The sequence below is a fragment of the Benincasa hispida genome, chromosome 2 (genome assembly GCF_009727055.1).
Source record: "Benincasa hispida cultivar B227 chromosome 2, ASM972705v1, whole genome shotgun sequence".
In the NCBI taxonomy this organism is placed as follows: Eukaryota; Viridiplantae; Streptophyta; class Magnoliopsida; order Cucurbitales; family Cucurbitaceae; genus Benincasa; species Benincasa hispida.
In genome coordinates, this window is record NC_052350.1 from 45511596 (window position 1) to 45537473 (window position 25878).

The window sequence follows — 25878 nt, forward strand, 5'->3', positions numbered from 1 at the left end:
AGGAGTTTGCTACACGATCAAGCTGCAAAGGTTCTTAGTAGAGCGGTTTGAGGCGAGCGGTTCAAGACCCGATTCACTTGTTCCGAACCAGTGGACTCAACTTTTGTAATAGATTAGCCATTTATTTTCAGTTTTGAGATTAACTATCCCAGTCCATCAACTTTAGTTAAATATGCATGTGATGTATGTTTATTTTATATGCCATAATGTATGTCATATAGTTTTAAAACCCACCACATATTATGCATTTAGTTTCATGTATCATTTTATATTATAAGTGTTACAATTTATTGGTATGCATGATTAAATTACATAAAGCAGGCTCATGCATCATATAATATAAGAGTTTATAATATATGTATGCATGCATTATAACATATCCATGCATCATTTATATTATAAATGTTATAATATAAGGTTGAATGTTTGTATGGAATGTATGCTATGATGGTATACACAAGCACGCAACGGAAGTAAACAGAACCAATAAGCACTCTAATTACATTTAATTTGAGTTCTAAAGCATGCATTTTCAGAAAAACACAAGGTTTCAAAATGAACTTACCTTTGATGAATTCTTCCAATTCCAAGCTGCTCTTCACTCCAATTCAGCTCCAAATCAACCGTGAACGACCAAAAGATCTTCTCTACTATTCTCAACCTTGAATTTGAGTGGTGGAACTTAGATTTGAGTGAATTTGTGAAGGTATTTTTGTGGGTTTGAAGAGGAAGAAGAAGAAGTAGCAGAAAACTTATTTTCCAGCTTCCAAACTCTGATTTTTTTCTTCAGTTTAGGAACTTTTAATCATTCTCAGCATGCAACCACTAAAGCTCTTCATCAAGGCCAGCTGCTACTTGAGAAATCAAGTGGAATTAGGTGAGATTATGCATGAGGAACACCTCATGCTTAGGGAAAGTGGGAAAAACCCACTTTCTCCAATTTCAAAATTCACATTAATTCCCATTTAATTAATTCTATAATTAATTCCAAATTATTTAGTTTGATTAATTCACAATTAACCAAATTCAAGAATTTCAAAATCTAATTTCTCAAATTGGATAAAAGTTGGAAATTAATTTGATTTTGAATTAAACATATTTAATTAATTAATTTAATTTAATATCAAATATTAAATTAATCACACACCTAATTTTAAACATGTATCCTATTCATGTAATTTAATATTTAAATCAATATTTAAATATAATAAACTGTCCAATTTCGTTTAATTTCAACAAATTAAACATTAATTATATCGTATATAATTAAACAAACCCTAATTTGAATTTGAACATATTCAAATTCAAACCCTAATTTCAATTCGAACATTTTCAAATTGAAATTCAATTTGAACAATTCAAATTGATATCATTCCAAATTCACTCAATTTAATATTAATTGGCTAAAACTCTTTAGACCTACAGATCATGAGCTCCAATGATTAAGATTAATTGACTAAAACTCTTTAGACCGAATTAACCAGTATTTGTTAACCATCAAGTCACACCACTATAGCTCGATGATTGCACTCTTCTCACTGTAGATGTATTTGTGTGCACATGATTTAATCATAACCAATAAGTCGACCCTTCATAGGTTGTTCGTAATAACAGTTAGGTCAATATGATGTTTTATCTCTGATATTACGTCTTGCTCCTTAAGTTCCTACTGATCGTCTAATGAACAATTGGTTTATGATCCAATTACTAAATCAGATCCCTATTGGGCTAGTGAGAGGGTGGGGCCCCTTGTTTAAGACCTAGATTCAGTTACTTAAGAGAACAACCTTTCTCCTATCCCTAAATCAGGTAGGCGTAAATTCCATTTTGCACCCTATGTCCCCACTTATCTACCCGGTCTTACCCCTGAAATGGGAGGCTTATTGTTTCAGCGTTGTTGAGCCAATCTTTACTTATGCAAATCTAAGGATAATCCTGAATAAACAAGAGCCCATAGTTAGCTCAGGATTAAGATCGAGTCACCTAGGTCATCTAAGCGAAATAGTCAGCCTTAAACAGTAAACAATGTTATAAAGTAAGAGCGACTTATTTCTTGGTTCGATCTTATCAAACTCATTGCATAGGACGCCCCCACTTCTCATGTCAATACATGAACGAATCAGGATCACTTCGTTCATAGTACCTTTATAACAACTTGTAATATCTACAGAGTAGGCCGCATCCAATAGTGTTACCAGAGTAAGGTACCCAACCTTAATCATATACTATAGACCGTTTTTTTTGGCTATTGAACTTGATCCATCTTTATGCCTGTACATAAAATTCAAGTATTCATGTAATAGCCATGGATCTTAGTTTATTGGATTTAGACTGTATGAATGCAATTTAAAGATCCAATAACAACTTTATCGAAGAAATGTTGAATACCATCTTTATTGATAATAGAATGTGTTTAAATTTACAAACTGCGAGTTTTAGGACACACAACCCAACATGCTATAGCTTAGTTCATTACTTAGTTATATAAAAGTTATATATTAGTAATGAATGAACATTGCATGAAGCATGACACTACCTTAGGTTAATTTATAATAATTATAAATAACTTATGTATGTCTAGCTTGCAATGTTGGTTGGTTTTAATTGTTTCATTTCTTATAAGTGTTATAATAAATGAAATTAGAATTAAAATCAATAATAAAGAGTTGCATGCAAACCTTAGGCTTTAATCATTTTTAAAAGTGTTTTAAAATTTGATTGAGATAGATCTAAGATCACGTTTCTAATAAGATATAAATTCTAGTTTAATCCTTTTAAATCGGTTTAATAGAGATTAAACTGATACCTAATAAAAGATTAAATATGTAACAAATGTATCTATAAGGGACCTTTTGTCTAAGACTGGTTCTGGCTAGGCTGGGATACTTAAGTCGATGGAAACGTAGCACCCCTACCTGGGAACCTACCTGGAAAGGTGAATTAGATAGATTTGTTACATGCATACAAATTTGATGAAAGTCTGTTAAAGAGTTTAATAAGACTTGAATCAAAGTTGTTTAATCATCAAAAGAAAGTGTTGTTTTTTTAGCAAATTAAATAAACCACTTAGATAAAATCAGTAATAAGATTTTCTAAGTTAATGAACCCTAGGTAAAATACTCAGTGGGAGAAAAATGGAGTATATGATACTTTACTTTAATCTCTACACGTTTCTCCCTAAAAGTTCACACTGTGAGATCTATCCTCGGCCTCGAGGCACTATGGGTGTCCCCCTACGGGTGGCATTTGGGTAGGTCAATATTAAGGAGAATGGAGAGAGTGTTCATAGTAAGTGGGAGTGGGACGTGTGACAACATATTCCTCAGTCTCTCTCATTAGGTTGGATAAAGTTTCATGCATTGCCTCGTGGTATCGTGGGTGTCCCCCTAAAGGATGGCAGTTTTGCATGACTCTTTATTTGATCTCCATAAATGGATAGAGTTATTTTAGTCTCTTGTCCTAATCGGCTTTTCCCTAAGGTTGGCTCATTAGGGCGGGACTCTAGAACCTAAAATGAAGGGTTACATTTACACGGAATTGTTAAAAATGTTAACAAATTCTAAATCGAACAATGGTGACCATTAGATTCAATTACAAGGAGTTGTTTCTGTCTAATAGTTGAGAATGTCTCATTTCAGTGAACGGGCTCTTGATCACCCTATAGTGACTTTTGTCTTGCCTTACTGAAGCATCATTGTAAAATAGATTTCACTTAGGGAACACTAGACTATTTTGCTAAAACTTGATTGGTTTTCTAAAAGTGGTTTAATGCAGGTAGACCTAATTAAGTTTGTTCTGTTTCAGCAATTTTATTATGGCTATTGCAACTCCAAGATTACTTTCCACTAATAAACTAACTGGCGATAACTATGCTAGTTGAAAAAAATATATAATAAACATGATTTTAATCATCGATGATCTCTGTTTCGTCCTTATGGAGGAGTGTCCTCCCATTCCAGCTCTCATTGCTCCTTGAAATATTCGGGAAGCATATGAGCGATGGACAAGGGCAAACGAGAAGGCCTGAGCATACATCTTGGCCAACCTTAACGAAGTCTTGGCCAAGAAGCATGAGCCCATGGTCACTGCACATAAGATCATGGAGTACCTGCAGAGAATGTTCGGACAACCGTCTGCACAGCTCAAGCACGACGCTCTCAAGTACATCTTCAACTCACAGATGTAATAGGGGTTATCTGTTCGGGAACACGTTCTCAACATGATTATCCACTTCAACATGGCTGAAATGAATGAGTCAAGCATCAATGAGGCCAGCCAGGTTAGCATCATTCTGGAATCTTTACCAAATAGCTTCCTTTATTTCTATAGAAATGCTGTTCTGAACAGGATTGACTATAATCTTACTACTCTGCTCAACGAGTTGCAGACTTTGCAATCCTTGTTGAAAACAAGGAGAAGAAGGGTGAAGCAAATGTTACTTCATCATCTAAAAAGTTCCACAAAGGTTCGACTTCTAGGACTAAGTTTACACCTTCTTCCTCCAGCACCAGAAAGTGGAGAAGAAGAAGGGTGGTAAGAGGAAGGCTCCTACTAACCCACAAGCTGTTGCTCCAAGGGTAGACAACCAGTGAGGGTTGACAAAGGAAAATGTTTCCATTGTAATCAGGACGGGCACTGGAAGAGGAATTGCCCCAAATATTTTACAGAGAAGAAGAAGGCCAAATAAGGTAAATATGATTTGCTTGTCTTGGAAACTTTTTTAGTGGAGAATGATGATTCTTCCTGGATAATTGACTATAGGGCCACTAACCATTTTTATTCTTTATTTCAGGGAATTAGTTCCTGGCGACAACTTGATGCTGGTGAGATAACGATGTGAGTTGGAATCAGGTTCGTTGTCTCAACTGTGGCAGTGGTAGGTCTCCGGTTAACTTTACAGAATAAATGTCTCATTTTGAATGACGTATTTATTGTTCCTGACTTAAAATGAAACTTAATGTCTGTAAAATGTCTTTTGGAATGTAAATATCAACTTCATTTTTCTTATAATAAAGTGTTTATTACTAAGAATGGTGTTGATATATGTTCTTCTCAACTGGAAAATAATTTGTATGTGCTAAGGCCGTTAGCAATAAATACCCTCCATAACATAGAGATGTTTAAAACTATCGTAACTCAAAATAAACAACTTCGAATTTCTCTTAAGGAAAATGCCCAACTTTGGCACCTAAGATTAAGACACATTAATCTCAATAGGATTGAGAAGTTGGTGAAGAATGGACCTCTAAGCGAGTTAGAAGAAAATTCTTTACCTGTGTGTGAGTCATGCCTTAAAGGCAAAATGACTAAAAGGCCTTTTACTGGAAAAGGTCATAGAGCCAAATAACCTCTAAAGCTAGTGCATTCAAACCTTTGTAGTTCAATAAATGTAAGAGCCATGGGAGGTTATGAATATTTCATCACTTTCACTGATGATTATTCAAGATATGGGTACGTTTATTTAATACAGCAAAAGTCTGAGTCTTTTGAGAAGTTCAAAGAGTTCAAGGTTGAAGTTGAAAATGCATTAAATAGAATGATTAAAACACTTCGATCTGATCGAGGTGGAGAGCTTTTGGATCTGGATTTCCAAAACTATTTGATAAAACATGGAATAGTATCCCAACTTTAGCACCTGGTACACCTCAACAGAATGGTGTATTAGAAAGAAGAAATCGAACCCTGTTGGACATGGTTCTGTCTATGATGAGTTACGCTTCTTTACCTAACTCGTTTTGGAGTTATGCAGTGGATACTACAACTTATATCCTAAACTGCGTTCTCTCTAAGAGTGTTGCCAAAACACCTATGAAGTTATGGAATAGTCGTAAAGCTAGTTTACGTCATTTCAAAATCTGAGGTTGTCCAACATATGTGCTCGAGGCCAACCCTAAGAAACTAGAACCATGTTCAAGGTTATGCCTATTTGTAGGCTACCCAAGGTTGCGGGAGGTGGTTATTTCTATGATCCTAAAGAAAGCAAAGTATTTATATCAACAAATGCTACTTTTCTTGAGGAGGACCACATAAGGGAGCATAGACCCAGAAGTAAAATCGTGTTAAATGAACTTTCCAAAGAAACTACTGAATCTTTAACAAGAGTTGTTCAAGAGCCTAGTACCTCAACAAGAGTTGTTGAAGTAAGTTCATCTAGTAGATCAAATCCACCTCAAGTGTTGAGAGAACCTCAACGTAGCAAGAGGATTGCGAACCCACCTATTCGCTACATGGGTTTAACTGAAATCCTAACTATGGTAGTTGATGGCGAGGTTGAGGATCCATTTTCTTACAAGAAGGCAATGGAAGATGTTGACAGAGATGAATGGATCAAAGCCATGGATCTCGAAATGGAGTCTATGTACTTCAACTCAATATTGGATCTTATAGATCAACCTGATGGGGTTAAACCTATAGGTTGTAAATGGATCTACAAGAGGAAATGAGGTGCTGATAGGAAAGTGCAAATCTTCAAGGCTAGACTAGTGGCAAAAGGTTATACCCAAGTAGAGGGAATCGACTATGAGGAGACTTTCTCACCTGTTGCCATGCTGAAGCCTATCCGAATCCTCCTACCCATTGCCTCATATTATGACTATGAGATATAGAAAATGGATGTCAAGACTGCTTTTTCTGAATGGCAATCTTGAGGAGACAATTTATATGGTGCAGCCAGAGAGATTCATAGTCCAAGGTCAAGAGTAAAAGGTTTGCAAGCTTAATCAGTCCATTTATGGACTAAAACATGCATCTCAATCTTGGAATATAAGATTTGATACTACAATCAAATCTTATAGCTTTGAGAATAACGTTGATGAGCCTTGTGTCTACAAGAAGATCATCAACAACTCAGTAATTTTTCTAGTGTTGTATGTAAATGATATCCTACTCATTAGGAATTATGTAGGCTTATTGGCCATAGTTAAGAACTAGCTAGCGACCCAATTCCAAATGAAATATATAGGAGAGGCTTGATTTATTCTTGGTATTCAGATCTTTCGAGATTGAAAGAACAAGATGCTAGTACTGTCTCAACCATCGTATATTGGCAATATGCTTGTCAAATATTCGATGTAGAACTCTAAGAGGGGCTTTTTTCCTTTCATGCATGGAGTTACTTTGTCTAAGGAACAGTGTCCTAGGACACCTCAAGAGTCGAGGATATGAGACGGGTCCCTTACACATCTGTCGTAGACAGTTTGATGTATGTGATATTATGTATTAGACCTGACATCTAATATGCAGTGGGGATAGTAAGTAGATATCAGTCTAACCCAGGACTAGATCATTGGACAGTCGTTAAGAATATTCTCAAGTATCTACGGAGAACGATGGACTACATCTTGTATATGGTTCTAAGGATTTGATCCTTACAGGATACACGGACTCTGATTTTCAGACTAATAGGGATTCTTTGAAATCCACATTAGGATCGGTGTTCACTCTTAATAGAGGGGTTGTAGTATGGCGAAGCACTAAGTAGAGGTGCATCGCAGACTCCACCATGGAGGCTGAGTACTAGATGCTTGTGATGCTGCTAAGAAGGCCGTTTGGCTCAGAAAATTTCTGACTGATCTGGAAGTTGTTCCAGACATGTCAAAGTTCATCACACTTTATTGTGATAATAGTGGTGTTGTGGTTAATTTCCGTGAGCCTAGGAGTCATAAGCGCGACAAACACATAGAGCAGAAGTATCATCTCATCCGAGAGACCGTGCATCGAGGGGATGTGATTTTCACGAAGATAGCTTTGGAGCACAACATTGCTGATCCATTTACAAAGGCCCTCACGACTGCAATGTTTGAGGGTCACTTACAGAGTATGGGTCTATGGGACAGACCACGATTTTACTAGGGCAAGTTGAAGATCTTGTACTCGGCGTGTTATACCCTAATTTATTGTTTTGTGTACTTATATTTTATTATCTTGTACACCCCACTAGCTTTAGGATAGGTGGGAGATCGTTGAGGTTGATGTCCTAAATTTTGTAAGGTTCTATAATTTGTAAACTCTGTATCAACAAACTCTTATATGATATTTTTATTCACTTTGTCTATAAAATATGCGATATTTTAATTGCATTAACCACAAACCAATAACTAACATCCAAGGTTATCGTTGTAACTTAAACATGTATATGGAGACATACAGGTGGATCATGTTTAAGTGATAACCTAAATGGTCTGTAGTATACGGATAAGGCTAGGTACCTTATCCTAGTGACACTATGAGTATGACCCGCTTTGTAGGTGTTACAATTGTTGTAAAGTACTACAAATGATTTGATCTTGATCATTCATGTATAAGACATGCGAGTGGGATATTTAATACAAAGGAGTTTGTATAAGACCGGACCACGAAATGTTTAGTCTCATTATATAACACCGTTCATAATAGAGACTTTCATTTCACTAGGATGACCATATGTAACATGACCTTAATCCTAAGTGAGTTGTGAACTCCTGCCTATGAGGGCGGTCCTTTAATTTTTATGGGTGAGAATGGCTAGATCACCGACTCAACAAGCTTACCATTTTGGAGATTCGTCTGATTGGGGAGCTGGGAATACAACTACACAAGTTGGAATTCACTCATTTCCTGAAGTAGGAATGAGTAGATAAATTGCTCCATTAAGGGCTGATTTTGGGTCTTGAAAATGTGGCACCACACTCTCTTCTGGCCCGAGAGGAGTTTAGTCATAGTGGGACTATGATCTATTATTCATTAGAGAGATCAGTGATATTTAAGGAGTTAGATATAACTGTAGGGACAAAATGGTAATTTGGCCCAGCTGTACTTACCAACAATTTGTGAAGGGTCATCATACTATTGATTGGTTATATCTAATGGACACAGAAATATATCTGTAGTATGAAGAGTGCAACTGTCGGTTTTTAGTGGAGTGCCTGACAGTTAACGAATGATAGATAATGTAATTAAAGAGTTTAATTAATTATTTATGTACCGTTGGAGCTTCAAACTACAGGTCCATAAGATTCCCTTGGTAGCTCAAAAGGATTTAGTTGAGAATCAGTTTTTGGGTTAATTTGAATTATTCAAATTAATAAGAGAGAATTTAATTATATATGATATAATTAAATTGATTTAATTATATATATGATATAATTGTTATAATGTATTTGATACATTATAGTTTATTTGGAAGAAATAGATATTTGAATAAGATTCAAATAGTTATTAGAATTTAATATAAATATAATTTATATTAAATGCCATAAAATAGAGAAAGAACTATAGTTTATATTGTATATAATACAATATTAAAACTATAGATTACCTGTTATATTTGATATAACATATAGTTTAATATGAATAAGATATGATAAGTTAGTTATCATATTTATTTATATTAATTTTATTATTTTGGATATTAATTCCTCATTTCTCTCAAACCACCTTAGTGGGTGTTTAAGTGGTTTTATGACAAATAGAATAAAAGAATTTATTTTTCTTTTCTTTCGAACAAACTAACAATGAGCATTACACGATTGAAGTTTTCTATACTACGAACAAAAGAGTTTTGTCTTCTTCAATCTTCATCTTCCTCCAAACTAAAAAAAAAACCCTCCAAACTAAAATAATCAGAGACCCATCACTCTTGGACTCTCATTCTGAGAATACCAAAGGCTCTCAGTGGTTGTGTCTTTTGTTGGTTCGAGAATTCTTGAAGTGGGTCTTCAAGGTTTACTAAGTTCGAGGTTCGTGACAGATCGAGGGATTTACAAGAAGAAAGGTTCTTCAAAGGTAGTATCTCTTGAACTCTATTTCTTTATAAAAAGCATTATGTGATTTATTTAAGAATGCACATCTTTTATGTTTACTGTAAATTTGGTTTTTCAATCAAAATGGTAGTTGGACAATCCTCTTCCGCTCAAGGATCTTTTTAAGACGAGCTCCTTCAGCACTACCATAGGGAGTCTTTGATATTCTCAAGGTGAGAACCTAGAAGTGGTGGGCTCTGAATATTTTGGTTAGGAGGGTTTATTTGAGTTTGAAGGAGGAAGAAGATTGAAGCACACATAGAACACTACTGCAAAATCTCAATATTACAACCAATGCCTTCAATCGTTCAAGTGGTCAGGAAGAAGAAAAATCCTAATTTTCTTTTATTCCACTTGCCACAAAATCAGTAACCACCCACTAAGGTGGTTGGAGAGAAAATAGAAAGTTATTATTCAAAATAATAAACCATACAAATAAATATGATAACTAACGTATCATATCATATTTATATTAAACTATATATTATATCAAATATAACACATAATCTATAGTTAATATTGTATCATATACAATATAAACTATAGTTTTTTTTCTCTATTTTATGTCATTCAATATAAATCATATTTATATTAAATTTAATAACTATGAATTACATTCATAGAAAATATATTTGAATCTCATTTCAATATTTTTTTCCTCCAATTAAACAATAATGTATCAAATACATTATGACAATTATATCATATATAATTGTAACAATTTAATTATATATTCCTCTTATTAATTTGAACAATTCAAATTCACCCAAAAACTGATTCTCAATTAAATCCTTTTGAGCTACCAAGGGGACCTTATGAACCTGTAACTTGAAGCTCCAATGGTACGTGAATAATTAATTAAACTCTTTAGTTACATTATCCACTATCCGTTAACTGTCGGTTACTCTACTAAAGACCGATAGCTGCACTCTTCGTAATACAGATATATTTATGTGTCTATTGGATATAACCAATCAACAGTATGATGACCCTTCACAAATTGCTCGTAAGTGTAGCTGGGCCAAATTACCGTTTTGTCTCTATAGTTACATCAAACTCCTTAAGTACCACTGATCCCTTTAATGAACAATAGTCATAGTCCCACTATGACTAAACCTCTATCGAGCCAAGAGAGGGTGTGTCGCCACATTATTCAAGACTCGAAATCAGCCCTTAAGGGAGCGATTTATCTGCTTACCCCTGCTACGGGGAAGGAGTGAATTCCATCTTGTGTAGTTGAGTTCCCAGCTCCCCAATAAGAAGAATCCCAAAATGGTAGACTTGTTGAGTCGACGATCTAGCCACACTCATCCATATAAACCAAAGGACCACCCTCATAGATAGGAGTTTACAACTCACTCAGGATTAAAGTCATGTTACCTATGGTCATCCTAGTGAAATGAAAGTCTCTATTATGAACGGTGTTATATAATGAGACTAACATTTTGTGGTCCGATTCTATACAAACTCCTTTGTATAGAATATCCCCGTTCGCATGTCTAATAATGAATGATCATGATCAGATCATTTATAGCACTTTATAACAATTGTAACACCTACAAAGCGGGCCATACTTGTAGTGTCACCAAGATAAAGTACTCAGCCTTATCCATATACTACAGACCATTTAGGTTATCACTTAAACATGATCCACTTGTATGTTTCCACATACATGTTTAAGTTACAACGATAACCTTGGATGTTAGTTTATTGGTTTGTGGTTAATGCAACTAAATATCACACATTTTATAGACAAAGTGAATAAAAATATCATATATTATTAATCACATAAAAGTTTGTTCATACAATGTTTACAAACTATAGGACCTTACGAGATTTAGGACATCAACCCCAACACTCGGATAATTAATTAAATTCTTTAATAAAATTACCCAACATCCGTTATTTGCCGGTCACTCTACTAAAAACTGACAACTGCACTCTTCGCACTATAAATAAATTTTTGTGTCCATTTGATATAACCAATCAATAGTGCAATGACCTTCACAAATTGCTCGTAAGTATAGTTAGACTAAAATCACCGTTTTGCCCCTATAGTTACATCTAACTCTTTAAATACCATTGGTTCCTCTAATAAACAATAAGTCATAGTCCTACTATGACCAAGTTCCTTTCGTGCCAAGAGAGGGTGTGACCACTATGTTCAAGATTCGGAATCAGTCCTTAAGGGAGTAATTTATCTACTTGCCCCTGTATCAGGAAAGGAGTGAATTCCGTCTTGTGTAGCTGTGTTCCTAACTCCCTAGTCAGACGAATCCCCAAAATGGTAGGCTTGTTCAGTTGGCAATCTGACCACTCTCACCCATACAAATCAAAGGATCGCCTTCATGAGTAGGAGTTCACAACTCAATCAGGATTCATGTCATGTCACCTATGGTCATCCTAGTGAAATGTAAGTCTCAATTATTAACAGTGTTATATAAAAAAACTAATCATTTTGTGGTTCGATCTTATACAAACTTTTTGTATAATACCCCTACTCACATGTCTCCACATGAATGATCAGGATCAGATCATTTGTAGCATTTTACAACACTTATAACATTTACAAAATGAGTTGTATCCATAGTATCAACAAGATAAGGTACCCAATCTTATCCATCTATTATAGACCGTTTAGGTTATTATTTAAACAAGATCCACTTGTATGTCTTTACATACTCGTTTAAATTACATGAAATAACCTCGAAACTTAGTTTATTGGATTGAGTATATACTTATAAAATAACATTTATTTTATTAACAACAATATGTTTATACAATATTTACAAACCACGCAAGAAATTTAGGACACCAATTTCATCCTAAGTTCACCGCCATAGAACTCAACAGTTACACCGACCTGTTCAACACTATACTTCGATTCTGCTCTTCGAAAAGGAACATCGGCTCTAACAATTCCGTCTCCGTCTACCAAAACAACCGGAAATGTTTCAAAAAAGGTCGGCATACGGCGTACAAAAAGTTCGCGCCCTTCTTTATCTCTAAAAACAGGGTGTCCTAACCACCCAACAGCTATTCCATCCCCGTTGTCCATGGAACCCGCTCTGAATAATCCACCTTTTGCGGGATTATTCCCGATATAATCATAAAAAGCTAATTTTTCAGGAATTTTAGACCAAGCTTCTGATAAACTTTGATTTTCGGCTAACCCGGCACTAACTCTTCGATATATTTCTTGCTGGAAGTATCCCTGATCCCATTGATAACGAGTGGGCCCAAATTAACCATGTTAAATTGTCTTTGCTTACCAAGGCTAAAAATGTCAATTAAAAGAAAAAGGAGAAACCTAGCCTAAACTTCTTCTTCCTCTTTACCTCGTAACCGCCGAACCCCCCTTCTCTTCAGATCTTCTTCGCCGGCAACCTCCATGAGCAGCAGTCGACGACCACGGAGGTAGTCGCCACCCTCTCTACCACACGTTGACGACATTACCCACACAACAAACCCACGCATTTGAGATGTCTCTCTTCCTTGACGGCTTACAAACCCAAGTCGACGACCCCGTTCCTCCGGCGACTGACACAAGTAGACACCTACATGGACGGTGAGTGTTCTTCCTCGATGATCTAGTTACTCGCCAGTGGGTTTTTGACCCACGGATCTGACGTGTATCATGAGTACGACTTCGAACGGCTGCGCCTGGTCTTCATAGCATTCTTTCTCCCCGTTTTGACGAGTTCTGACATTGACACACGTTACAAGGAATCAGTTCCCAGCTGGAATGATGTTGGCAGGAACCGAGAATGAATAGCAGAGAACTTCACTGCCTTGCGTTATTCAGGAAATGCAGATCTCTTAGAATCGTGAAGCAAATCCACGCATTTACATTCAAAATAGGCTTAAATTCCGATCCATTAGTCGCTGGAAAGCTTCTTCTACATTGTGCAGTCACACTTCCTGATTCTATTCACTATGCTCGACGCGTCTTCCTTGACATTCGAAACCCAGATGTGTTCATGTACAACACTCTCATCCGTGGCCTTTCCGATTCTGAAACTCCCTCCAGTGCCCTTCAACTGTTTGTTGAAATGCGTCGCAAATCCATGGCTCTACCCGACAGCTTCTCTTTTGCTTTTTTGCTCAAAGCCGCCGCCTGTTGTAGGGCTCTGACCAATGGGTTGCAATTACATTGCCAAGCTATTGGTTATGGCCTGGATACCCATCTTTTTGTTGGGACAACGCTGATTAGCATGTATGCTGAATGTTCAAGTTTGGCCTTTGCACGGAAGGTGTTTGATGAAATGATTGAACCGAATATTGTTGCTTGGAATGCCATTGTTGCTGCGTGTTTTAGGTGTGAGGACATTGAGAATGCTGAGCAAGTGTTTCTTCGTATTCCCATTAGAAATTTGACTTCGTGGAACATCATGCTTGCAGGGTACACAAAAGCAGGTGAGCTTGGGTTAGCTAGAGAGGTATTTATGAAAATGCCTGTGAAAGATGACGTTTCGTGGAGTAGTATGATTGTTGGGTTCACTCATAATGGCGACTTTAACAATGCTTACGCATTTTTCAGGGATATGCGACGGGAAGGGATGAGACCAAATGAGGTAAGTCTCACAGGTGTGCTTTCTGCATGTGCACAAGCTGGGGCATTCGAGTTTGCAAAAATCTTACATGGGTTTGTTGAAAAATCTGGCTTTCTGCAGATTATTTCAGTGAATAATGCACTGATTGATACTTACTCTAAATGTGGGAATTTGGATATGGCTTGTTTGGTCTTTGATAATATGCTGGAAAGGAGCGCCGTCTCTTGGACAGCCATGATTGCGGGGCTCGCAATGCATGGCTACGGGGAGGAAGCAATCAGATTATTTAAGGAGATGGAAGAGTCTAATATTAAGCCCGATGGCATTACCTTCATATCCATCTTGTATGCTTGTAGCCACGCCGGATTAGTTGATTTGGGATGTTCTTATTTTTCTAGGATGGTAAATATTTACGGTATTGAACCCGTCATTGAACATTATGGTTGCATAGTTGATCTTTATGGTCGAGCTGGTAAGCTGCAGCAAGCTTTTGACTTTGTGTGTCAAATGCCAATTTTACCGAATGATATTGTCTGGAGGACTCTTCTTGGAGCTTGTAGCATTCATGGTAGCTTAGATTTGGCAGGACAAGTAAAGAGACAACTCTCCAAACTTGACCCCGAAAATTCTGGAGATCATGTTCTTTTGTCAAACATTTATGCTGTTGCAGGGAAATGGAAGGATGTTGACACTATAAGAAGATCAATGACCCACCATAGACTTAAGAAAACTCCAGGTTGGAGCATGATCGAAGTTGATAGAATCACATATAGTTTTGTTGCAGGAGAAAAGCAAAACGACATTGCAGTAGAGGCACATCAAAAGCTAAGGGAGGTAATGTCAAGACTAAGGATAGAAGGAGGTTATGTACCAGAAGTTGGAAGTGTATTGCATGATATAGAAATAGAAGAGAAGGAAGACTCTGTTTCACAGCACAGTGAAAAACTAGCAGTAGCTTTTGGGATAGTGAGGCTACCGAGAGGAAGAGCCATAAGAGTGGTGAAGAATTTAAGAATTTGTAGGGACTGTCACACTGTAATGAAGCTGATTTCTAAGGTCTATGAAGTAGAAATTGTGGTGAGAGATAGAAGTCGCTTCCACTCTTTCACACATGGTTCTTGTTCCTGCAGAGATTACTGGTAATTAGTCAAGAAAACTACACTTGAAATTAGCATCCTATGTCAAAAGGGGAAAGCCTGCTAATGAGCTAATGTTAGAATCGAACCAGAAACTAATAGCACTGCTTAATCAATGGAAGTGCCATAGAACTTTGGTAGCAAAAGTTAGCAAGACCAATGAATATTGAAAGTAATATATTCTTAGAATGTTACAATAAAGGGAATTCAAATCTATAGGGTAAAAAAAACTGAACGGTTCCGTAGCTTGTTGGCTTAGAGATTGGACTAAAATTCAATCTATAGGGTAAAAAAGGAGGCACTAATGTTTGAGCGTGTGAACCATATTCATGTTGGCATCGATTTAATTTACATTCAAAGGAATTCAAATCTATAAAATGAAAAAGGAGGCACTGATATTTGAACACTTGAACCATATTCATGTTGGCATCGTTTTAATTTACAACTACGATCACTAAATTAAAATTCTCACCTCCAACTTTGTAAGGGTGGGTGATCTTTAGTTTATCATATTGATGTTGGTCATTGAAATGGGATGGCAATGGAATGAGATTCTGGCTACTTACAACTTACAAGCAAATAACTACCATTTTGTTATATAAGTCTTATCGAAATTTTTGGATTTTGGGTTTTGGACAATTTTGCTATATATGCTAAAACTATATTACAATTTAACTGAAGTGGTTAAGGCATATTCATTTATTAACACTGTTCGCTTGATATGTTGTCACCGCCTTTATTGACCTTGGCGCTGATCTCTGATGTTGGCACTGTGGAGGAATGGAGAATAGTGGCTAGAGAACTTCTACAAAAGGACAGTAAAGCCAATGGGCGTGCTACTATCGTTGATCGGCCTGGTCTGGGTTTCTCTGATAGGCCAAAAATGGATTACAACACTGAACGTGATGAAGTTCTTGATCAATGCTTCTGATGGTCTATTGACCAGCTCAAGTTAGTATTCCAGTCACATTTAGCTTGATGAACTTCTATGATTACTCTTAAAAAAGAGAAGAGGGAAGAGAAAAACAACAGGATTACGTGGAAACCCTAGTGCAGGGAGAAAAACCACGATATAAAGTCTTTTCTTATTAAAACTGATACACTAAATACACAGGGACTCACTCTATAAATAGACAGTAGGAAGCCCTAGGGGTCTTACATAATTACATAAATGCCCCTAGGTTAAAAACTCTATTTCCAACACTCCCCTCTGCATATGTTTCCACTGTCCAACCTCTCCTTAATGTAGTGTCTATCTATCTCCACATGTTTAGTTCTTTCATGTTGAACTAAGTTGTTTGCAATATTGATGGCAACTTTATTATCACAAAATAATTTCATTGGAAGCTCATTATCTTGCTGGAGATCTGATAATACTTTCTTCAACCAGATTTCTTCACAAATCCCTAGACTCATGACCCCATACTCTGCCTCAGCACTACTTCTAGCAACAACTCCTTGTTTTTTACTTCTCCAGGTGACTAGATTTCCCTAGATAAATGTACAATATCCATACATAGATCTTCTGTCAACAACATTTCCTGCCCAGTCAGAATCAGTGTAAGCTTCAACAGATCGTTTATCGGTTTTCCTGAACATTAGACCTTTACCAGGAGTTCCTTTCAGATACCGAAGAATACGTTCAACTGCTATCATATGATCCTCACAAGGAGCTTGCATGAACTGACTCACAACACTTACTGCATAAGAAATATATGGTCTTGTGTGAGACAAGTATATCAACTTCCTAACTAATCGCTGATACCTTTCTTTATTAACAGGAATTCCATCATTCTTATCACCAATTTTCGTATTGTATTCTACTGGCGTGTCAACAGGTTTACACCCAGTCATACCTGTTTCCTTTAGCAAGTCCAGTATATATTTTCGTTGAGAAACTGATATACCCTCTTTTGAGCGAGCCACTTCCATTCCCAGAAAGTATCTTAGCTTCCCGAGGTCTTTAATTTCAAACTCTCTAGCCATCTCTGTTTTTAGTCTTGTGACTTCTACATCATCATCCCTAGATAAAACAATATCATCAACATAGATAATAAGAACAACAATTTTCCCTGATGTGATCTTCTTACAAAAAGAGTGTGATCAGAATGTCCTTGAACATATCCCTGTGCTTTCATAAACGTCGTGAATCTGTCAAACCAGGCCCTTGGAGACTCTTTCAGTCCGTATAGTGATTTCCTCAATCTACACACTTTATTTTTAAATTGACTCTTGAACCCGGGAGGGGGAGTCATATAGATTTCCTCCTCAAGTTCCCCGTTCAAAAAAGCATTTTTAACATCAAGTTGGTGTAGGGGCCAATCTTTATTAACAGCTATTGACAGAAGCATTCGGATTGTGTTAAGTTTAGCCACAGGTGAAAACGTCTCAGAATAATCCACTCCATATGTTTGGGTGAAACCTCTTACAACAAGTCTAGCCTTGTACCGGTCAATCGTCCTATCTGACTTGTACTTTATAGTAAACACCCATTTACATCCTACTATTTTGTGCCCTTCAGGAAAAGTCACCGGTTCCCATGTTTTATTCTTTTCCAGAGTTCTTATTTCTTCCATAACAGCAGACAGCCATTCTGGTTTTTTCATTGCAACACTTATGTTATCTGGAACCATTTCAGTGTCCAAGCTAGTAGTAAAAGCCTTGAACTCGGATGTTAGATTACTATAGGTCATGCAACTATGCATAGGATATTTAGTACATGAACGAGTACCTTTCCTCAGAGCTATAGAAAGATCAAGTAATGCATCACGTTCTTTCACCTCTTCAGGCTTCTCACCATGATTTACTATCTGTGTATCAGAAACTTCAGTAGTATCTTCCACATCATCATTAGCACGGACTATTTCATCCTCCGTAACTTTGATAATTCCATCCTTTACAATTTCCTTTTCTATCACTCTCTTAGTATCACTGCGTCCTTCCCCCTTATCATGCTTGCCTTCATCATCCTCCATACATAAATCAACATCATTAGGAACATACGTACCTGGACCTGATGACAGGTCTGACTCCTGCACTAGAACCGGTAGTTCTCGTTCAACAAGTGACACTACTTCCTTCCTGAGATTCTTCCTGTAGTACGTTTTCCAAGGAACTTGATTGGTCGGAAGAACCAGACTATCATGATTAGGATTAGGTTTAGACAAGGTTTGAATAGGCACTGACTCTAAAGGAATAGCATAAGAGGACCAGTTAGTCTCTTCTTCATTTATGTTCTCCCCCTGAAGATGACTAATGGGAAAGAACGACTGATCCTCGAGAAAGGTGACATCCATAGAGACATAGTACTTTTGAGATGACGGGTGATAGCACTTATATCCACGTTGATGGAGTGGATATCCAACAAAGAAACACTTCTGAGCACGAAGAGAAAATTTCGTGCGGTTTGGACCATGGGAGTGAACAAAAGCAACACAACCAAAAACATGAAGAGAAACATCAGAGATCAACCGAGTAGTAGGAAAATACTCTTTAAGCAACTCTAAAGGAGTATGAAGATTAAGAATACAAGAGGGCATTCGATTAATGAGGTGAGCAATAAGAACTGCATCTCCCCAGAGGTATGACGAAAGGGTGGCAGATAACATAAGAGATCGGGCTACTTCAACCAGATGCTGATTTTTACGCTCAACTACTCCATTTTGTTGTGGAGTGTAAGCACACGAACTCTGGTGAACAATATCTTTAGAGTCGAGAAATTCTCTGAAAGAGGCATTAAAGAATTCTCGCCCATTACCACTTCTTAAAATACCAATCTTTGTTTTAAATTGAGTTTCGACAGTTGTGTAAAACTGTTGGAAAACAGAGGACACTTCAGATTTATCAATGAGCAGGAAAACCCAGGTGAGACGGGTGTGATCATCTATAAACGTGACAAACCACCGTTTTCCCGTGGAAGTAGTAACCGGTGAGAGACCCCATACATCACTATGAACAAGAGAAAAAGGACTCGAGGGTTTATAAGGCTGAGAATGAAAAGAAACACGATGCTGCTTGGCACGAATACAAACATCACAATTAAAAGAAGAAGTACTAGCATTACGAAATAAATGAGGAAATAAATATTTTATATATTGAAAATTCGGATATCCTAAGCGAAAATGCCATAACATAACATCATTTTCAGAAACAGAGAAATTTAAAGACATAAACCCTGATTGGTGATCATTCCTAGAGGAAGCCTCGTCAAAAAAGAAGTAGAGTCCCCTATCATGCCGGGCAGTGCCAATTGTCATCCCCGATTTCAGGTCCTGAAATAAAACTGAATCAGGTGAGAAAATCGCCTTACACCTCAAATATCTTGTTAGTTTACTAACAGATAACAGATTATATGATATTTTAGGCACATGTAAGGTATCATGTAGAATTAAACCATGAAACGGAGAGATATTGCCCTTTCCTGCAACAGGGGCAAAAGACTCGTCTACAATTCGATTCCTCTCATTACCAGCACTCGGATTATATGACATAAATAACTCTGAGGAACTCGTAAGATGATCAGTAGCCCCTGAATCCACAATCCATGGTTTCTTACCATGCACACTAATTAGGCCAAAAGAAGGAAAATTACTTGACTATGCAACTGCACTAACCCCAACGGTACTTGAACTGTGTTTACTGTCACCAGGAGATTTCTTCTGAGTTTGGTCATCTACTGAATCACTTGCCAGGGCATGACTAGTATTAGATTTTTCGTGAGACTGTCGCCATCTACTATTTTGGGGCTTCCTGTGTAATTTCCATCATTGATTCTTCGTATGCCAAAGCTTTTTACAATGTTCACAAACGGGAGGAGGTTTATGATCACCATCAGTACCGGACAGCTTAGCAATGAAAGCAGCTGCATCAGTAGTTGAGGTGGTATTATTCATGGCACACGACCGATCTTCTTCCAGCCGTATTTCAGAACAAACTTCTCGAAGTGAAGGAATCAAACGGTAGCCCAAGATCCGATTACGAACCCTATCAAACTTTGGATTTAATCCAGCCAAAAACATATAAACACGATCTGCTTCCTCAACCTTCAAATATTGGGCCCCATCCCGTGGACAATTTTAGACAATTTCTCTATACAAGTCCATTTCCTGCCACAACATTAACAGTTTGTTAAAATAAGAGGTAACATCCATAGACCCTTGTTTGGATTCATGAACCTGTTTATGGAGTGTATATAACCGAGAGGCATTCTGTCGTTTAGAATATAGATCTTGTGCCGCCTCTCAGATATCCTTGGCTGTGGCAGCATACAATAGTGGTCTTTCTATCTGGGGTTCCATACTGTTCACCAAGACAGACTGTAGCAACGAATCTTCTCCTTTCCAAATTCGTTCTTGTGGATCACCTGGGGTTGGCTTTGGAATTTCCTCTATCAAATATCCAAACTTGTGGCACCATTCCAAGACCATCCGGATCGATTGAGACCAAGAAAAATAGTTCTGGCCATTTAATTTTTCTTCGACGATAAATCCTGCAGAATTACCCATTGAACTAGATAAGTAGGAAACGTTAGGCACTATAGGTAATGAGTTTACCGTATGTATACTTGATATTGAAATTACTTATTAATTACATGTCTTGCTATGATTATGTGCATTTCAAGTTATTTTTCTTCTATAGTTTGTCATCATAAAAAAGGGGAGATTGTTGACTTTTTGACCCTTAGTCCAAATTAATTAATTAATTAATGTTTTGATGTTAATAAACTTGATTTTGTTTATTAATAATTTTATTATTTTGAATAGTCCATAGCATAGAGCTTAGAACAACGATTCTGATGCATCTTGAATAATCCAAATCGGAGTTTGGATGAAAAAGATATAGCAAAAAGAAACATAATGGAAAAATACCCGAGACGGTGATGTGACAAATTGATCACCAAATTGGACCAATTAGAAAGTGCCACTTGGAACTATAGGATGAGTGATACACGAGACTTAAAATTACAATTGGTGGATTTTAGTTTTTATATAAAGAAAAGAGATTTAAAAGAAATTGATTTTGTAAAAAAATGATTCTGGTAAATTAAAAACAAAAAGGAAAATAATTTTTTTTTAAAAAAAATTAACATTATTTTATGTTTGTGTCTAACAGCTAGTTTTTGACAAATGGTGGGCTCTTTCTTTTGTTGGGTTTTAAAAGAATGATTTTTAAAGATATATATTATTATATTATAATTTGTTTGTATCTAATGCTAGTTGAGTTTACATCTTCACTATTCAATTTAACTTTTTGAACAATCTAATGACTCAAATTAAAATCTACTTTTTACCCCACTTCTCTCTCCTTTTATACTTCATATTCTCTAAAATTATTTCAACTTTTTCACATTTTTACGGTCCTCAAAATTAGCGAAAAAAAACCACCATTGTTACTCTCTTTACAAGCATCCAATTTTCTTTTTTTTTTTCCATCTTATTTTTGAGAGAAATTTCTATTATATTGTGAGGATTAAAGTGTGTGAGCTTAAACTTGTATACCCACTTTTTTTAGAGAGTTTTATTGTATGATTTAAAGCTTTAAAAAAACATTGTAACGGTTGGATCTTAACCCGTGAAAAGGATCGTGTTTGCTCTTAACCCTGCAAAAGAAGCAAGGTAGTGGTTTGACGCTCATCCGTGAAAAGAGTCAAAGAATATTTTTTAATCGAAGTCCCCAGAGGCGCTTGAGAAAGTAAATGTAGGTCGTATTTGATTGAACCACTATAAAAATGACGATGTCTTCTTATCTAACTATTTCCTATTTATTTTGCATTTAATTTTAATTGCTTGCTCTTGTTGGTTGATATTGATCGAACAATTTATCACATACTTTTTTTTTTATCATTATTATTATTTAGTATCGTTAAGGTTTTGTTAATTTAATTTAAAAATAATCTAATTAGATCAAATCGAGTAAAGAAGTTTAATTAAATCCTATTCATCCTCTCTAAGGTTGCCATACCGGTCCAACAAACAACATTTTTTCAGAGGAAGTGGAGCTACACCAATATTATTTTAGAGAAGGCAAAGCTACACCAATATTTTCTAAAGGAAGCAAAGCTGCACAAGCTTTTGGAGATGGATGAAGTGAAAATGCACCAATCTTTTGGAGAAAAAGCGATGAAGCTCTAAACTTGAGCTTTGAAGAGGGAGCAACAAAGCATCCAAACTTGACTTTGAAGAGGAAGTGACAAAACCTCCGAACTTGAATTTGAAGAAGCAATGATGAAGATTTCGAATTTGAACTTGAAGAAGCAATGACGAAGCCTCCAAACTTGAACTTGAAGAAGCAACAAAGAAGTCTCCGAGCTTGAACTTGAAGAAGCAATGACAAAACTTCCAAATTTGGCCTTGAGGAAGAAGTGAAGTGACACTCCAAATGAATGAAGCCCCAAAGTTGAAGATGCAGTGTCGAACTTTAGGCGAGCAATGCCTTGAACTTGAACCAAACAATGTCTACTTGAAGCTTCTTTCTTTAACTGAATAAAGTGAAGTTCACATTTTTTTAGCATAGATTCTTTTGGATGCATCCAACTTGTATAACCTCGTGCAAAGTAATGTGCCCCTTCAACTTACTATAACTGTTGGCTTTTTTGTCCTTAATCTAAAATTAATTAATATTTTGATGATAACAAACCTGATTTTGTTTACTAACAATTTTATTATTTTGAATAGTCCATAGCGTAGAGCTCGAAACAACAATTCTGATACCTCTTGAATCACCCAAATCAAAGTTTAGATGAAAAAGATATAGCAAAAAGAAGCGTAACCGAAAAATACCCGAATGGTGACGTGGCATAATTTTTCTCATCAAAGTGGACCAATTGAAATGTGCCATTTTGAGCATGGGAGGAAGGATATATGGTGGATTTTTGAGATTTTGGATTGGTTTCAAAATGAAAATGATTTTAAAAGAAAAATGAATATGATATTATTTTATATTTATGTCTAACGGCTAGTTTTGGACACATGATGAATTTTTGCAGTTTATAAAAAGAAAAAGAATTTATCATTATTTTTTGTTTATATCTAACGACTAGTTGATTCAAAAAGGAAAAATCGACACTATTGATTTTTTCATTTCCAAGATCTAATAGCCCAAATTAAATGTGAATTTCACCAATTTTCTTCTCTTTTTAAACTCTCCATCTTCTCCACAACTAAACAATAATTACATGTTTTTACAATCCTCAAAAGCCACCATTGTTTGACTGATTTTGAATTGGAAGTGTTATTGTTTTTGTTTTGGTTGCTTCTGAAAAGTTTTGAAAGTTTTGAATGATTTGATTTGACGAGTTTTTGTACTGAAATCTGTAATTTTGTGTTTTGGGGATTGTATGGTAATTTGTTGTAGCCAATTTGGTATTGACGGTTTTTTGTTTCTGACTGAGGCTTATTTGTGAGAATGCACGTTTTTATGGTTTGGAATTCTTTGGAATGAAAATTCATGTATGTGTTGCACTCACATGTCCTCACACTTAAGTGATTTCTGTTTTGATTGGTTGCTAATGAAAATTCTTCATTTTTGTCGATTGAAAGTATTGACCGATTGAAAGGTTTGTATTTGAAAGTATTGAAATGTTTTTAGATGAAAGTTCGGTTTATTTAAGTTCTAAAAACTTATTTGAATGTTTAGGTTTTGTTGAAAAACTATTTGAAAGTACTACAAGACTTTGACTGAAAGACTAAAAAAAAACTGTTTATTTGAAATTTGAAATTTTTATGTTTCAATGCATTTTGTTTTTTTTAAAATGTATCGTGAACTTGATGTGGAAGCTGCTTATTGAGTATTTTTATACTCATATTTGTTTTTCAAAATATTTTTTAGATGCAAGTACAAGTGATAGTTCTAACATTGATTGAAGAATTATCGTTCTAGCATAGTTCAAGAAGTTAACTCGTATAGGCTTCTGTTGAATCTTTGATAGTCATAATTATTCTTAGTTGTTAGTCTTCGTGATTATTAGTTATTTCTTCTTAAGACATTGATGAAGTACTTTATGTTTAGTTGTTGAATTTTGGCTTGTGGTCTCAAGTCTTAGTGCTAAATTGTTAATGAGTTTCTTACCTTTAGTTTTAGTTATGCTTTCTGCATTTTTGTTATAATAGCTATATTAGAAAATACGAGATGTTATTGGAGATGTTGTTAAGTATTTGAACATACGTATCATAGTTATCATGTTGTTTCTACATAAAAAACAAGAGGCCAATCATTGTATATACGGTTAGAAAACATACAAGCCATAACACATCTCGGTCTTTGGTAACATCAATGATATTGGAACTATTTTGATAATTTCTATACAAAGACAACTTTGAAATTCTATTACCAGAAGTCAGATCGAGCGGATGCCTAATTGCTCCAAACATTTCTTTGATTGCTAAATTGTGATTCAAACAAACAATAGAAGATCTAAAGTTTTCATATATGTTCTCATTCCATACACCGTCAAACATTGGGAACTCATAGTCCAAATCGTAAATTGTTATGAAACATATTAGAAAAACTAAAATACACAAAACAGAATCTAAATAATATCTTATAACTAAAATTATCAAAATTATCAATTTTAACTAATGCATATTCGGTTGTAAATATCAGGGTAAAATCGGAAAATCAAAATACACAAAACAAAATCTAAACAAAAACCATCAAATCTTGTTTGTTTTAAAAAAATAGAATAAACAACAAATTTATAAAAAACAAACTTAAAAAAAAAAAAAAACAAAAAACAAAAAAACAAAAACAAAAACAAAAAACAAAATCACGCAAATCTCACGTGTATAAAAAAAAAATCTACAATTCCCTCCCATAAATATTAGGGATGACACAAGTATAATTAATAATATATACTAGGGGTGTAATCGGTACAAAAATCATTCTCCTACCAACCAAAAAAACGATAAGGTATTTTTGCAAGATAACCAACAAACCAGAACCTTTTTCAATTTTGGATATTAAATGTAGGCATTTGTTATAATTTCGCAAAAATTATTCAACCCCTAGGCCTAACCCGATCCGACAAAATTACAAAAAAGTTTAACAAACCCAAACCAAAAGAACATATCCAACGAGAAAATTTATAGTACTATATGAAAAATATTTCATACTACCTCCATTTATTAATTACCACAAAGGTAGCATTTAAGAATTGTGGGTTCACCATATAAACGAATAAAAAATTATTAAATCATTTAATGACATCAATAATGAATTAGAGTAATAGATATTATTGCAGTTTTAGATTTTTTTTTTCCATATCTAAGCCAATCTTTATAGTTTGAGTATGATAGTCTAGATTATTTGATTTGTCAGATTATTTGAACACCTCTAATAATTTTAAAAAAATAAAATAAAAGATTTTATTGTGATAGAACTATCATACCTTTTTACATATTTGAAAAAATTGAA

General features: G+C 35.5%; 2 protein-coding genes across 3 annotated transcripts; one reads left to right on the top strand and one right to left on the bottom strand.

Annotated features, from left to right (window-relative positions):
* Positions 1-12585: 12585 nt before the first annotated feature.
* LOC120072122 (photosystem II CP47 reaction center protein-like) lies at positions 12586-13232 on the bottom strand. The gene is made up of 2 exons (XM_039024534.1): positions 13134-13232; positions 12586-12993 (listed from the first exon to the last, which is right to left on the bottom strand). The coding sequence occupies exons 1-2, from the start codon at positions 13230-13232 to the stop codon at positions 12586-12588; spliced, it is 507 nt and encodes a 168-aa protein (XP_038880462.1).
* On the top strand, positions 12612-15794 carry LOC120071416 (pentatricopeptide repeat-containing protein At1g74630-like). 2 transcript variants are annotated; one of them, XM_039023692.1, is made up of 2 exons: positions 12612-14353; positions 14453-15794. In XM_039023692.1, exons 1-2 carry the CDS (start codon positions 13547-13549, stop codon positions 15473-15475), a joined length of 1830 nt encoding a protein of 609 aa, XP_038879620.1. In that variant the 5' UTR covers positions 12612-13546; the 3' UTR covers positions 15476-15794. The 2 variants fall into 2 exon arrangements, with proteins under 2 accessions (XP_038879620.1, XP_038879619.1); XM_039023691.1 differs by having other exon boundaries at positions 12612-15794.
* The last annotated feature ends 10084 nt before the right edge of the window (positions 15795-25878 follow it).